General features: G+C 49.8%; 5 protein-coding genes across 5 annotated transcripts; 3 read left to right on the plus strand and 2 right to left on the minus strand.

The window, feature by feature from the left end:
* Positions 1-177: 177 nt before the first annotated feature.
* On the minus strand, positions 178-2,603 carry PFICI_05360 (uncharacterized protein; the record flags this gene model as incomplete). Its single annotated transcript, XM_007833941.1, has 2 exons — positions 178-855; positions 906-2,603. The coding sequence occupies 2 exons, from the start codon at positions 2,601-2,603 to the stop codon at positions 178-180; spliced, it is 2,376 nt and encodes a 791-aa protein (XP_007832132.1).
* A 1,092-nt stretch (positions 2,604-3,695) lies between these two features.
* Positions 3,696-8,051, plus strand: PFICI_05361 (uncharacterized protein; the record flags this gene model as incomplete). Its single annotated transcript, XM_007833942.1, has 2 exons — positions 3,696-3,814; positions 3,881-8,051. 2 exons carry the CDS (start codon positions 3,696-3,698, stop codon positions 8,049-8,051), a joined length of 4,290 nt encoding a protein of 1,429 aa, XP_007832133.1.
* Positions 8,052-8,848: 797 nt separating this feature from the next.
* On the minus strand, positions 8,849-10,593 carry PFICI_05362 (feruloyl esterase B-2; the record flags this gene model as incomplete). The annotated part of the gene is made up of 3 exons (XM_007833943.1): positions 8,849-9,968; positions 10,044-10,179; positions 10,257-10,593. The coding sequence occupies 3 exons, from the start codon at positions 10,591-10,593 to the stop codon at positions 8,849-8,851; spliced, it is 1,593 nt and encodes a 530-aa protein (XP_007832134.1).
* Positions 10,594-11,837: 1,244 nt separating this feature from the next.
* PFICI_05363 (uncharacterized protein) lies at positions 11,838-12,671 on the plus strand (the record flags this gene model as incomplete). Its single annotated transcript, XM_007833944.1, has 1 exon — positions 11,838-12,671. The coding sequence occupies one exon, from the start codon at positions 11,838-11,840 to the stop codon at positions 12,669-12,671; it is 834 nt and encodes a 277-aa protein (XP_007832135.1).
* Positions 12,672-14,278: 1,607 nt separating this feature from the next.
* PFICI_05364 (uncharacterized protein) lies at positions 14,279-15,235 on the plus strand (the record flags this gene model as incomplete). Its single annotated transcript, XM_007833945.1, has 1 exon — positions 14,279-15,235. One exon carries the CDS (start codon positions 14,279-14,281, stop codon positions 15,233-15,235), a length of 957 nt encoding a protein of 318 aa, XP_007832136.1.
* Positions 15,236-15,822: the final 587 nt, after the last annotated feature.

Consider the following 15,822-nt stretch of genomic DNA (forward strand, 5'->3'; position numbering starts at 1 on the left):
TGCTTTCACCGGGGAAGTGAGGAAAGAAAAAGTGTATTTGTATACGCTTCCAATCCCAATGATTACTCATATATCTATCATTTACCGTCATCAAAATCACATGTCTCATGGTGTCGATGGAACCACCTCCACCTGGCGTATCCACGGTTTGGAGGCTGCATTGAACGCGTCGATGCCCTACATCAACGCGCACTTGCCGACGTCGATACCGTAACTTGCCTGGCACTGCTCGAGGTAGCCAGCCTCTTCTGCAGAACCGTTGAGATTGTTATGAGGTCGGACGAGTCCTGTAATCTTGATATCATGTTTGCCTTCTCCATGCCACCAACGAAGTTTCTGGATCCATGCGCGCTCTTCATCGTCGGTGCTAATCTCCCACTTGCCGCCCGAGACCTCCACGCTGACTTGATCGCGGGGGAAGTGGTATTCTGGTAAGAAAATGGTCGTGGGCTCCGTTTCTGATGTCGGCGTAGAAGAAGTCAATGACAGATGGAAGACGCAAGTCTTCAAATCGAAACCATAAGAGGTCTGTGTGCCGCTTATGACGATTGGAGCTGGACGAACAAAGGCTTCAGCGGCCCGATAGCCAGGGGCATTGGTGAGTTCAGGATTCAGACTGGGTGGCTTTGATGAAATGGACGGGTTAGTCAGGGTGCGCTTGAGATTTCCAGGAGTGACGGAGGCTTCATCGTCTACCTCGGGTCTAACTTGGGTCGCGGCTGTCTTCAAGAAGCTTGATTGCGACGTATTCCCATCTGGCGTTCGAGGTACTGACGGCATCGGGAGGGTTTGATCGTCGAGGGAAAAGATGGAGAGGTCCTCGCCGTTCCACAGATCGCCACGGACATGATCATTCTAGCTCACGGTCAGAAAGATCAAGACAAAAGTGCTAATTGAATACTTACTTGCGTATCATAGAGCCACAGAGTATAGCCGTCGAGCTCAGCCCCCTCAACTGCGTAATGATTGGCATCCATGGCGGCAGATTGACTGGAGTAATCTCCCGTCTTGTAAGCATTCTTTTCATCCATGTCGTAAGGAATTCCAAACTCGCTCATCAACACGGGATGCTTTCCCATGTAGTCTAAGCACTCCTTTTTCATAGCAGCCATTTGATCTCTGAAGCAATTTCGAATTGCAGTTTCCCCGACCTTGATGGCAAATGCGGGATGCAGATATCGACCACGTAATATACCAAGGACATCGACGTTCCATGTCCGGTTCCACTTCTTCGTCATGAGGGTGATTCCGTCGTAGAAGTGGGGAGTATAGACCATCTTGGGATCATCATCAGCAGTTCCCTTGATGGATGGGGGTACTTCAAAAACTGGAGGCTGGCACAGCATGATGGCATCGGGATGCTGAGCGCGGACGGTGTCGCGATACAGCCGATAGTGCTCCATGTAGTAGGTATTCGTGAACTTTTCATGATCGAGCACATCGCCAGTGCGTGGGTTCTTGGCGAAATAGTCTTTCTTCAGTAGCACATCTTTGGTAGGATCCCAGACTCCGTGCTGGGCCCACAAGCATTCGCCCAGCTTCCAGCCAGGGTCGCGCGTCCAGCCATACCTCGAGTCGTCGTAGTCAGCAGGCAACCAGGCAATCTCTCCGTGAGGGTCAATGAGCGACCGTCCTACTTTGTATGGTCCTAGGCCGCCCATATCCCACGTGTCAACCTCACAAGCTCTTCCAGAACCGGTAAGAATGGCCTGCCATATTGTCGGTGCCGTGCCCTTCTTGAGGGCTTGCTCTTTCGGAATTACGCTCAAGTCTGCGTTCCCTATAATGCCTCGGTTTGGCTCATTCAAAGACTCCCAGCCAAAGATGACATCGTTGAGGATCCCACCCGCCTCCTTGAGTCGTTTTGCAACGTGGGAGATGGCGCCCAGGTAGTGGCCAGTCAAGAAATCTTGAATATTGAGACCATTTATTATAGCTTTCGGCGCAAAGTCTCTACCGCCAAAGAAGAGAGTAAACACTGTTGCCGCCGCAAGACGGTAGTAGTTGGTCGACCATATCATTTTTGGAAAATTTTCTGGTTCGGGGTATGTATTGTGTACTATAGCAGCCTCCGTTGCTGCAAAGCTTTGGGGGTTCAAACCGCAGGCGTACAATGTCCACATGGGGGCGCCCGAACCGCCGCAGTATCGAGACCACTGGTTAACATACGAGTTAGCAGGAGTAATCATGCCGGGGGAGGCTGATGCAATATTACTGACCACATCCTGATGCGGATCCATAAAGATGTAGAAGCCGTAGTCCTTGGCCTCGCGGAGCACGTCGATGGTGTGCTGTATCCATACTTCGTCGTACTTGCCGGGCCCGGCAGACTCGACCGCCTCCCAGGTAAAGACGTAGCGGATGGTGTTGTACCCATAGCGCTTCAGCCTCGAGAAGTGAATGTGTGCATCCTCTTTGCGGAACGGCCGGCCGTGAAACTTGACATTGTCGCCGTCAAAGAAGTCGTCGACGATATGCGACGGAACGTCTGGGGTGCTTGGCAGCTTCGCATCGCCGGCAACATTTATGCCGCGCAGGAGGACATGTCTGCCGTGATTGTCTCTAAATTGACCATCTTCAATGGTCAGTCGAAGGGTAGACATAGCCGTCGCGGCAACAGTGTATACGGCAGGCAAATGTAGGGGTTGTGTCGTGCTGTTGCTGGAGTTAGTTGTCTTGTTATCAACAGAAGGCGTATATGCATTGCCAGAGCATATCAGGTACACATGCACTGGATGACGTCTAACTTACTGTACCGAGTGTACGTTGCCAGCGGCGGGTTCCGGGGGCCGATAAGATACCGAGAGCGCTGATGATTACTATGTACAGGCGACAGCACAGGCGTCTAAAAGTATCACCTGCACTAAGGGCCTATGTACTCTACCCAAGAGTCCAAGACACTTCAAGCGTTCAGACACGGTCAGTTGATACGAAGCATGTATTCGCAGGTACGTTGCGTATTCTGGTAGAAACCAAGAGACTAGAGAATAATCAAAGCCTCAAAAAGTCCAATGAATAAAGACGACAAGAGTTTATAAAGTCTAAATTGGATTTTCTAGAGACCAGAGTTGACGGACGGCAATATGCTTAAATAGAGCTTCAGACCGCTGTTGATGCACCGCGACTTTGTATGCATTCGTCGGCCCAAGCAGATTTATTAGCTGGAGGCGTTGCTGATCCCTGCAGAGGGTGGGGTCATTGAACCGGAGTTTAACCAAAGCTTCCTGACCCAGTTCAATCATTGATGTTTCTTCGGCCGCCCGCCAGCGACTCAGGAACACACGCTGATTCCATTGGTGCACACACTCTCCATACTGGCCCCTCAACCTCTCCCAGGCACCGCCGCCGCCATCTTTTTTGAGGGTGGATGACATTCTGAAGCCAAGCCGCAATCGTCTTCTATTAGTCAAATGATGAGCGCATGAGCTCAACCAGGGCTACCCACCTATTCTACCTACATACCGGGTACAGTGCGTCGCCGTCCCTGTCTAAAACAAATCGCAACATACTACCGCAAAGCCTGGCCGCTTCAACCAATCGACGACCACATTCACCCTGCCTGCACTTTTGATGGAGCTACTCTGGTAGACTCTCAGCCCGGCTCAAACCTCGCAAGGACTTACAAGACTTGTCATCGTCGGGGAATGATCACGCGTGCCTCTTAGTGCTCGATTATCCCCTCCGCCAGCAACATCATGTCGAGCACGGCCAAGCAGCTCAAAGCTGTCCGTGAGCTGGTCAAGCGAAAGCAGTGGGATGACGTTTTGGACCAAGCCCAAAGCATCATCAAAGATGACCCAAAGAGTTTCCACGCGTACGTTTTCTCGTCTCTCACATCTTGAATTACCATAAACTCGTGCTTGATACTCATCTTTCACAGATATGTCTTTCTCGGTTTTGCATCGGCTGAGAAGAACAAAGTAGAGGATGCTGAGAAGGCCTATGAAGCTGCTGGCCGCCTGAAGCCTTCAGACCCACAGCCCTGGCAAGGCTTGATCAAACTCTATGAGAAGCAGGGTGCTACCAAGATCGCAAAGTACCACCAGGCTGCACTGAAACTTGCTGCCGTCTTTCACGAGCAGGATGACATGTACAGATGTCAAGATGTGATTGACAAATTTGTCGATTTCGCCAATGCCCACGGCACTCGGGCTCAGTATGTTGATGCATTGGCTGCAATCCTGCCAGATAGCCCGATTTATCCAGCCTTGGAAGGTCGTGTACCTCATCCGGCCAAGACATACGAGAAGATTGCCCAAATCTTGGAGACGGATGAGAAGAAGCGCATCAACACGCTTATTGGAGAGAGGCGAACAAGGATAGGTGCAACCTTGGGCAACGTCACCATTGATGTGAATCGCGAGGTGCTGGGCCAAAGTAAGCTCGGCAATATTTACGAGCAACTAATCAACTGGTCTACCGATGACGACATAAGACGCCAGTACGAAGAGAAGCTCCTGCGATTCCGATACGACCGGCTCGTGGTTTTCCCGCCAGGTCCTGAAAAGGAGGCGGAGCTTGCTATAGTACAAAAACTTGCCGGCGACATGGTCATAATAGATCATCCTTTCAGACTTGCCTGGGATATTGCGGTAAACTGGCAAGACAACAAGGAGATTCGTGATTGGGATGTCAATGTTCTGAATGGATATTGCTCCCACTTCCCAGAGAGTGACCTTTACAAGGTTCTCACAGCTTTCATGACCAGCAGTATTTCTCCTTTCCCCAAGAAACCTGCGTCGGATCCTGCGCCTGCCCAGTCAGAAGGCGACGCCGATTCCAGTGAGGATGATGAGGAAGGAGGTGCACCTACGTCCATCATTCCATTTACGGAAGCTGATCGATTGTCCATGATGGAAGATGGTGTTGAATCTACCGATTCGCTCCTTGCGTATCGCTTGATTGGAGAGTATTATCAGCACCTCGAAGAGCATGAGCGCAACGTCGAACTCATGCGCAAGGCCATGCAGGTCATGGTCGATCTGACCAACAAAATCGGAAAAGTCTTCCTGCAAACCAACCAGGCGTTTATGTTGCATCTAGGTACAGCTCTGGTGTTTTATCAGTCGCCGAGGAATCATGGCGAGGCGAAATTTCTGTTCGATAAGGTTCTCGAAGTGGATGCCTCTTCCACAGCTGCACAGATTGGAGTTGGTCTCATCTACGAGGAGGAAGAGGAATACGACTCGGCCATTGACTTTCTCGAGCGAGCACTTCAAAGAGACGGCACCAATCTACGCGTCAGGGCCGAAGTTGCATGGCTTTATGCTCTGAAGGGCGACTACACTCGATGCAAGGCAGACCTCGAGTCTGTCCTTGAAGCAATGTCTGCAAAGAATGCCGTGTCCAACGAGCTCCTTGCACAAACGCAACATCGCCTTGGTGTATGTGTATGGAACCTGGATACATCAAAGGCTGCAAGAAAGAGCCGTTCGGGAGCCTATGCGTACTTCCTTGAAGCTCTCAAGAGTGATTTCAGCTACGCGCCTGCATACACAAGTCTAGGAATCTACTATGCCGAGTATGCCAAGGACAAGAAACGTGCGAGAAGGTGCTTCCTGAAGGCCGTTGAGCTATCTTCAGCCGAGGTCCTGTCTGCTGAGCGTCTGGCACGATCCTTTGCTGATGATAGCGACTGGGATCGTGTCGAACTAGTTGCCCAGCGTGTGGTTGACTCTGGAAAGGTGCGTCCTCCACCAGGGTCCAAGAGAAAGGGCATCAGCTGGCCCTTTTCTGCTCTTGGTGTGGCAGAATTAAACAAACAAGACTATGCAAAGTCCATTGTTTCCTTCCAATCCGCTCTACGCATGTCACCAAACGACTACCATTCATGGGTTGGGCTCGGCGAAAGTTATGCCAGCGCTGGGAGGTTCATTGCAGCGACCAAAGCAATTCTCAATGCACAAAAGCTCGAGGCATCGCTCGATGACGGTTCAGTGGGCGATACGTGGTTTGCTAAATACATGCTTGCTAATGTCAAGCGCGAAATTGGAGAATACGACGATGCTATTGTTCTTTACCAAGACGTGACTAAGACTCGGCCCAATGAAGCAGGCGTCGTGGTTGCACTGATGCAGACCTTGGTTGAAAGCGGCCTGGACAGTATTGAAAAGGGATTTTTTGGCAAAGCAGTCGAGCTGGCTCAAGAAACGATTTCTTTTGCCTTGACTGTCGATCCCGAAGTGTCAAGCACCTTTAACTTTTGGAAAGCTATCGGCGATGCCTGCTCTATCTTTTCTTCCGTTCAGGGTCGCGTTGAAGAGTTTCCCGCTGAGCAGGTTCGAAAACTGGTTGAGCTAGGCGACGACCCCGAATCTGCCTACAACGTCCTGCACGATATTGACGGTGTTGGTAAAGATGTAGTTCTCGCAAAGGGATTATTTCCCGAAGATGAGAAGCTCGGCGTCGATCTTACACGAAGTCTTCATGCATCGATTCTCGCGCACAAACGAGCTGTACATTTGTCCGCTCAAGATGTGCACGCACAGGCTGTCGCCTACTACAATCTGGGTTGGGCAGAGCACCGGGCTCACACTTGTCTTCCGAGCGAGCTCCGATCAAAGGCCAGCAGATATCACAAGGCGGCTGTGAGATGTTTCAAGCGCGCAATCGAGCTTGAGGCAGGTAATCCTGATTTCTGGAATTCTCTAGGTGTTGTGACTAGTGAGATCAATCCCTCTGTTGCGCAGCATGCTTTTGTCCGAAGTCTTCACTTGAATGAGCGAAGCCCTCATACCTGGACAAACCTCGGCGCACTAGCTCTTTTGCAAAACGACATGCAGCTGGCCAATGAAGCATTTACTCGAGCACAGTCGAATGATCCAGACTACACACACGCCTGGCTAGGGCAAGGATTCGTAGCTCTCTTGTACGGCGATGTGCGTGAAGCCCGAGGATTGTTTACTCATGCTATGGAGATCTCGGAGTCGTCATCGTTGCTTACTCGGAGGCAATATTCCGTCTCGCTGTTTGATTACATTCTCACCGACCCGTCGAACCTCAAGGTCGTCTCTCTTGTGCAGCCGCTCTTTGCATTGGAGCAACTGAATGGGCTTGACCCGCAAAATCTAGCTTACGGTCATCTTGCCACCCTTTTCCAGGAACGCACCAGCGACAGCCCTCGCGCAATCACCATGCTGGAAAAGGCATGTGAGGATCTAGAGGCCAACTATGAGGCCACTGAGTCGCCCATATCGGCTGGCCGCTTTGCTCTAGCCAAGACGGACTTGGCTCGATCCTACCTTTCGGCAGGGAAATACGAAGAGGCAATCGAATGCGGAGAGGTGGCATTGCAACTGAGTGGTGTCGATTCGGAAAGCGACCTGACCTCGGAACAGCGAAGAAAAGCTCGCTCGTCTGCTCATCTCACGGTTGGCCTGGCACAGTACTTTAATGGAGAAGTAAACGACTCGTTGACCTATTTTGAATCGGCACTCGAGGAATCAGACAATAACCCTGATGCAGTCTGTCTGTTGGCGCAAGTTCTCTGGGCTATTGGCTCGGATGAAGCACGCGAACGAGCCCGTACCCTCCTCTTTGAAGTTATTGGGGAGGATTCTACCCACGTCCAGTCAGTTCTACTCCTTGGAGTTATTGCCCTCCTGGACGAGGATGAAGAATCATTGGAAGCCGTGGTTGCGGAACTCAACACGTTGAGAACGAGTGACAAGGTGACAGATGCCGAGCACTCACAGATTGGCCAGGTCTTGCGAGCTGTCGCGGCGCTCTCAGCTAACAGTACGGAGAACGACGTGCTTGCTCAAATGCAAAACGACGTGATGCTGCACCCTCACATGCCCCACGGTTGGTCCATGCTCGCCAATTCGTCTGGCGAGGAGTACCCGGCCGAGGTAGCGCTCAAGGTGGCAACCAAGGCCATTCCGCCCCGAGGTGAGCTCGGAGCCGCGGAGCTGGCCAGCGCGTACGCTGGTACGGCCAGAGCCGCCGATGCTCAAGTGTCTATTGTGATTGCACCATGGATCAACAATGGTTGGGACAGCCTTAATGATGCAGTCGCAGGGTTGTCGAAGACATGGACATTAGCAAGGTAGCTCGAAATCTTGATGGATTACAAAATCATTTTGAAACATGACGGATCGAATTCATAGCTGGGTTCTACATCTTGAGGTCAGATACAACCTCGATCAATTAATTCGTTGTTGTTGCTGTTGTTGTTCCCAGCATGTAATGAGACATGAGGAATCCGAGTCCAGGAGGTTTGCCATTGCATGGTTGGGCGTTGAAAAAAAGTTTAGTAGGATAGAGTGAAAATAGAAAAGAAGAATAAGTGCAGTTGCCTCCGAGGCCATGAATCATATGAATCATACTCATCCTTTCACAATGGCCAAACATGACAGTAAATAGTGCATAGTTCGACTTTTGGTACGTAGCACATATTCCAGTTTCTCAGTATGACTGACTCGAGAAAACCCACCCATTACTAGCCTCACAGTGTACAGCAACCAAGAAGACCGCCTCGTCCCCCACCAAGCAAGCACCATGACAAACAACAACAATGAGGCAAACGACGACGAGACCCACGATGGGCTGGAAAATTTTTCAATTAATCCACAATGATTCCATGTAACGCATTAACGACAACTTCTCTCAACAAGCGTTGAAGCAATTCAAGCGTTTCATCATCGGTCCGTTGGCAGAATTGGCATTGCGTCTGACTACGAGGCATTCTCTTCTCAAGAAGAGTTGTAATCAGTTGACATCAGGAGATTCTGGGTTCGATCCCCAGGCGGACCTTTTTGCGATGCGTATGGTGTGGGTATCGTGATAATTTTTGTTGTTTTGACGTTGGAGGTGCCCAACACCCTGCCTACCCTGCTTGTTCTTTGTCTCACGCACAAACCCAACTGTCCATCTGGAGAGGATCGTGCTCGCCGCCTAGATACGTGCTATTCAGAGGCCAGCGGCAATGGCGATGTGTATAAGAAATCCCGTGGTCAACGCTGTCATTTACAAACTTTGTGCCAATCATTGATTCGGGCGCAGTTCCCTTCTCGACCCAGTCTACAACGGCCGCCAGGACGTTTTGTTTTGCGTCAAAGGGGATGCCTTTTGACGGTGCATTGCCACCTTGGCCGAGAACCCACGCGCCTGGTCCGCTGTTGCAGTGGTTCATACCTGGGATGCGAAACAGCCGGTAGAAGTTGTCCAGCTGCTCCGGCGCGTATTGCATGCCGGTAGCTAGGTGCTCATAAAATCTCAGAGAATTGAAGCTGGTGATTTGCTGATCCTGCAGGCCGTGGAATGTCAGCAGCTTGCCAGACGCGCCTTCAAAGGCGGCGAGCGATGATGGCCAAGTCTCGATGCCGGCAGGGTTCTTGTCATGGGCAATTAATGCATCATCAATATTGTAGCTCGCGGGGTCCCATTCAGGGTCTTCTAGTACGACGAATCTGAGCCAGTCATACGATGGTGAGTAAGGACGCCCGGCGTATAAGCCAGTGGCGGCGAGAATTTCGCTACCAGGTTGCATGCCAGGATAGACGAGACTTCCATTGGGCCACTTGTAGTCAGTATAGATCTTTTCCACAATATTGACTTGATCCGCATTGAGGCAGTTGCTGGTGTTGTAGCCTTGACATGAGAGCTCTTGAGCGCGAAAATGACAAAGGGTAGGATCTTCAATGATTCCATCCTTGACCCCATCAATTTCGTCACATTGCTTCAACACTTCATTGTGAATGGTCGTGTTCCAGGTAGTAGCAGAGATGAAGTTGGTGTCCGAGCTGGCTCCGGTAAGAGGAAAGAAACTTGCGCGCCAAGAGTACAGATTGTTGAAGTCAACAGCCGGAGAACCCGCCACGATGCCGTCAAAGTCGCGCGGAAACATTTCTGCCGCTTTGATGCCTTGCCGGCCGCCTAGCGAACATCCTATGTAGTAGGATTTGCCCAGGGCCGAGTCAAAGAATTGAGCGGTAAGCTTCTTGCTGACTACAGCCGACGTGTGCAGGCTGTTGTGTCGTTAGCATTTGGATCAATACCTCTCGACATAGGCTTGAATAACGAGCAAGAATAAAGCGACTTACGACCGCCAAGCGAAATCCGTGACCACATCTTCATTCTGGTAAAAGGCATTCCCATACGTGCCATTGTGCCCATTGTTGGTTCCCACGGTGGCAAAGCCATTGGCCACACCATATGCAATGTCTTCATACTTGATGCCTATAATATTTGGTATTAGAAACTTGAAATGCAAGGGCGAGATTTCGCGTTTTCGCAACAGTTATGGTCTTGCTTACATCCATCTATGCCACCGTTGCCAGTAGCCAAGGTACGACCAGTCCATTGCTCGGGTAGCCACAGCTCCAGAGTGATACTTGATCGCTTCGATGTTGGGATCGACAAGGCGACACGACACAAATCTACCGGGACAACTTGAGAGCCGCGACTGCACGTGGCGTCGTTGTCGGGAAACGTCAGGTTGGTGCCGGCGGGCACATACTGGAGCTGCGTCCTGGTCGAGTTCCAGATACTGGCCTCTGGTGCAAAGGAAAGACAAGTTGACTCGAATGTTTGGTTCCCGAGCGCCACAGCCCCGACAGCTGCGACGGCCAGAATCAGAGACGACGCATTCATACCTAATGTAGGTATTTGTCGGCAGTTTCCCGTGTAGTTGGACTATGCAGTAATTCCTTTTCTGTTTCGTGGCTCTCAATCACACAAGTGTTTTTCTCCTATTTCGTGCCATTAATGGCTCTTGCCAAGAAGTAATCAACACCATGTGCTTGGCAACGACCCCGCGTGGTACAGAACCCATCAGTCTCGTTCGTGCCCATCCATGCTTGGGGATCGGGTAGATGAGCCGAATGCAAGAAGTCATTTCTTTTCTTGACCCCAATTGCGATGCATGCACGTAGCAGGGGTCAGCAAGCGATTGCTACTCGAATCGGGAATATCCTTTCGCACAATTGATTTTTGTGTCGGGCTGGATTTAACAATCAGATTGCTGCAACTGCATTGCAAATGCCAGTATACTCTTCAGAAAGACGCAGCTCTGCTAATGCGCAGGCATTTTCCATGAAATGGCAAATCATGTTCATGATAGGCCGGCGCTGCATAAGCTTGTGGTTGCATACAGTGAGTGATGCAAGCTGGCAGTGTCTTGTAGAATGTCCACTGAACTTCTGCAAACTTTGCCAGGAACAATCACGACAGAGATATTGCACGCGCTCGTCCGTCTAAAGTAAATGAATGAACCTAGAAAATTGCAAGAAAGTGGTGCGAAGCTCAGTATCCTCCTCATTGTGCACATTGTGAAAAGACCGAATTGTCCGGTCTCCCCGAACTGCTTAGGAATGCTTTTTTTTTTTTTTTTTTACTATAGTCGCAACTCGCTGCTGGTGGGGCACTAGTTGCAAACATGTACCAGTACTGTGACCTCATCTGCGTACCAAACTTGCAATTTTCTTCCATGCATCATCTTGACTTGTCGGAGAGGAAGTGGCCCGTGAGAACCAATTGAGGATGTATACATGATATACCATGTTACCTAAGTGAATATTTGGGTAATGAATTGATTGCGCATTGTGAGTGGTGTGGAAAATAGTAGCCCATACTTGCACCAACACCCGTCCTAGCTGAGCCCCCCACGCCATAGTGTATAACGGACTCGAATGAGGTCACTACCAAACCTAGTATTTCCCCAATGCACGTTTCATTCATAGGTGGATGCCTTGCGGAAACTAGTATACGGAGATCATCCTCGGACAAATACTGACAGAGCACAGGATAAAATGTCCGCTCTATAAATTGCTTGGTACTTGACGATTTTGTGTCCAACCCAACTGCTTCATTCCTTTCACGATATTGCGACAGCAGAAATGATGGAAAATTCAAGTCTTCAAACCACTATTGCTTTTTTAGGAGCAACAGGGCGAACCGGTAGCGCTACACTTGGACCGCTCCTCGCAAATAAGGACAAGCACGTACAACTACGAACATACGTACGGTCCAAAGCCAAGCTCCTCCGCCTGCTTCCGGAGATAGAAAATGATTCATCCGTCGAGATACGCGAGGGTCAGCTGGACAATGTCAAGAACCTGACAGAATGTTTTCGCGGAGCCAGTATCATCATCTGCACCGTGGGGGAAAATCAAAACATTCCCGGTCTGTGTACACTCCAGGGCGCCGCAAGATGTATTGTCGCTGCCCTCACCACTCTACAAGAGGAAGATGAGAACTGGTCCAAGCCTCGCTTCATCATGCTCTCTGCCGCCCCCGAGAACCCGCGGTTCCGAGCCGCGATGCCGGCGCCCGTTCTGTGGCTGCTCCATACGGCATTCTACTACTCGTACGCCGATCTGTCGGCCGCTCAGGATATACTCGCGGCTGCGCCTCAGCTCATGTCCCTACTGCTCGTCCAGCCTCCAGGAATCGTAGAGGACGAACCCACTGGACACGAAATCTCAACCGAGTCGGTCAGAAAGACTGTGACGTATGCGGATCTGGGCAGTGCCTTTGCCGAGCTGGCCCTAGAAAGAGCCTACGATGAGCTTCATGCCGTCGGCGTCTCTAGCAAAGGCGGTGATGTATCGGGGAAATACGAATTTGAGCTGCTGTCAAGGATGGTCATAGGTCTTTTTGCCGGCTATATGCCCGGATATTGGCCCGCTAAACGCTTCATAGATCGAATTCGCGGCGCTCTTGGCTGGTAGACCTCATGGGGTATATTTGAATTCCACTCAGTATCAATGAACGGTGCAGATGGCAAGTGGGTATGTGGTCAAAGATAAAAGCCCTGGTGCATAGGATGATGTTTTTCAGTATCTGTGTAACATTTTTGTCCGTGTATGAAGTCGTTAATCTCGAGAGTCGCGCAATACAAGCCCAACCAATTGTCATATTCAAATTAAGAGAGCAACCAGGGTCTGAGTACATAGACTAAAAATCATGCTCTAGTCGCGAGTAATACAACCTTGTTCATGCATTCACACTTAAACGATAGATGTATTGAACCACTAAAAAAACATCGTATGATCCATCGAGGTCAAAGCGCATTTGGCTATTGGCGTCCGTCTCAGTGAGTGCTCTACGGGTTCCCAAAACTGCACTGGGTCTACTAGTTTTTAGACATTATTGGAGCAGCTGAGATCTATAATCGGAGAAGGCCGTTGATCACGATGGTTTGGAGATATCGTGGTTCACGAGTGGTACCGGGTGCCCAGGCATATTCTCCTTAGCTGAAAGACACTCTGCAGACGTTGTGGAAAAGGCATCCGCCATACCGGCCTTCCTTCCCTTCAACAGACAACGCTTATCTCATCTTACATTAGCTTTATTAAGGCTGATATAGCTGTCTAAGGTGTCCGTATTTCTCTTATGTCAGAAGATGTATTTTTGCGATTCTCGTGATGCCTAGAAACACGGTTTCGTCAAGCTGAAACGTTGCCTACTGCCTTGCTAGACTCTTGAGATAGCAACAAGCTCTCTAAAGTAGTGTAAAGCACAGACTGTACTATAAGATGTAGCATCTTCGGTCTCGAATTCCCCGAGGGCAAGTGACGTTGGGCCTCGTCCATTTGACCGTTGGAGGGTGGCGCTAGGATGCACTATTTGTATCCACAAGGCCTTGGACTCAAGAGCGTTCCTGAACGGTGGCCAGCCCCGTACGCACCGAGGTTTAGTCTATCCAGGTGGAATAGTAATCTCAGGCACGCTTCTGAATGTAGAGCACACCACTATGTGGGCTACGGTATAATTACGAGTCAGGAACATATCCCATGGCCAATGGTTCCCGCTGAGACATTCAACAGTCTTTGCTGCGCCGAAGATCTTAAGAGTGTCTCAGTCAGCAACCGGACCACTTTAGACTTGATTATGAGCACCCATCCATAATATGCGCACCGCACCGCATGGAGCCACAGGAGGTTCGAGAACAAAACTAGCTGCAACCTTAACCAGACTGTCGGGTTCAAGAGCAGACATGCCTTTCTTGATTGGCCAAATGGTATCCCCGAGGAACTGGGCGGTCACAAGTGACGATTATTCAAGAGAGACTGTTCATTGCTTGTATTTCGTAACATTACGCACCAAAGATTCATGTGCAACCAGTCGATTATTGACAGGGCACAAACTTGGATGCTGAGAGAGCTGATATCTTTAGAGAGTCATTGTAATTGCTACAATTATTAGCTATTCACCTTATAGCCCTGGTGGTATAAAATGGAGGTCATGCCCGCTTGGCGAAAGAGTTTCGGAATATGTTCAACATAGCACCTTGTCTGACGCAAATATAACAATTATACATCTGAGAGAGAGAAAAATGACACGATCAACTGTTGCAACGTCTCTCTTGTGCCTCTCGGCGCTCACTGGAGTATCCGAGGCTGCCTTCAACTGGGCAAACGTCAATTCTGTTGTAGCCTTTGGTGACTCTTATTCCTCCGTCTGGGGAACTGCTGGCTATCCCAATTACACGTTTATTGGCTCAAATTTACCAAGTCAATACGCCTTTACTCCCTCTCAGTTGCTCAATGATCGCATAATCCAGAACTATTCGGCTACAGCTGAGGGCGGTCCCAACTGGCTCGAGTTCCTCACCGGATGTGCCGTCAAGCCCGGACTATATCTGCCTAGATCTTGCAGCAACCAGCTGTGGGACTTTGCCTTTTCCGGCGCCAGCTATAGCAAACAGTTCTTTCCCCCGCACCACTCCTACACGGTTCCCGTCGCGAACCAGACTCAGCGCTATCTGTCCTATGCCGACCAGACGCTGGCCCTCGACAAGTCCCGTTCTCTGATTACCTTCTGGTTCGGCATCAACGACGTCTTCGACACCAAGAACTTTTACACGGGACCGCTCACCGACGAGCAGCTGTGGAACCAAATAATCAGCGCCTCGTTCCAGCAGAGCGTCATGCCTCTGCTCAGGGCCGGGTTCAGAAACGTTCTCATGATGAATTTCCCGCCTCTAGACCGCGCCCCCCCGAACCTGCGGTCGAGCGACCCGTACCCGACCAAGTCAATGGTTGACTTGTGGAACTCGATCCTGGCCAAGCAGTCGGCCCAGTTCCAGGCCAGCAACCCTGGCACCAAGATTATGGTCTACGACGACAACAAGTTCTTCAACCAGGTCCTCAACAGCCCCGGCTCCTACGGTATTCGTGTCACCGATAACTTCTGCCGCGCCTACGAGAATCCCGACGTTGCCAACAACCCCAGCAAGTATGGTTGCTATCCCCTGAGCCAGTACTTTTGGCAGAGTGGAGCACACATGTAAGTCGTTACGCCTCTTCTTACTTGATCCTTCTTGTAGGCGCACATTTCTGACTAGTCATCAACACAGGACATCTCACACTCACCAACTTATGGCTTCTGACTTGGTAAGCTTCTTGAGAACACAGACAAGCTCTTAAACTAGAAGGAAATCAAGGACGAATTTGTGCATGTATTGATAGTGTAGTGGTTCTGTTTTCGCAAATTTACATCTCATGTCATATTCAGTGACTTGATGACAAAATTATGCCTTTTACTGTAGGATATACTTGTTTGGGCGGAGTTGCTACCGAGTATTCATAAAATAAAAATATACAACATCATCATTTCGAGCTTTTATGGTTACGCAGTGGCTTATTAACTTTCCCTAGCATGATAGATATTATCTACTTGTTAAAATATGCGTTATAATAATGGAAGGAAGCTATATATAATTTATAATAAAAATAGAGAAGAAAACAAAAAAAAAGACAAAAGGAAAGACAAAAGGAAAGACAAAAGGAAAGAGAAAAGGAAAGAGAAAAGGAAAGAGAAAAGGAAAGAGAAAAGGAAAGAGAAAAGGAAAGAGAAAAGGAAAGAGAAAAGGAAAGA

The sequence above is a fragment of the Pestalotiopsis fici genome, assembly GCF_000516985.1.
Source record: "Pestalotiopsis fici W106-1 unplaced genomic scaffold PFICI_Scf_3, whole genome shotgun sequence".
NCBI classification, from domain to species: Eukaryota; Fungi; Ascomycota; class Sordariomycetes; order Amphisphaeriales; family Sporocadaceae; genus Pestalotiopsis; species Pestalotiopsis fici.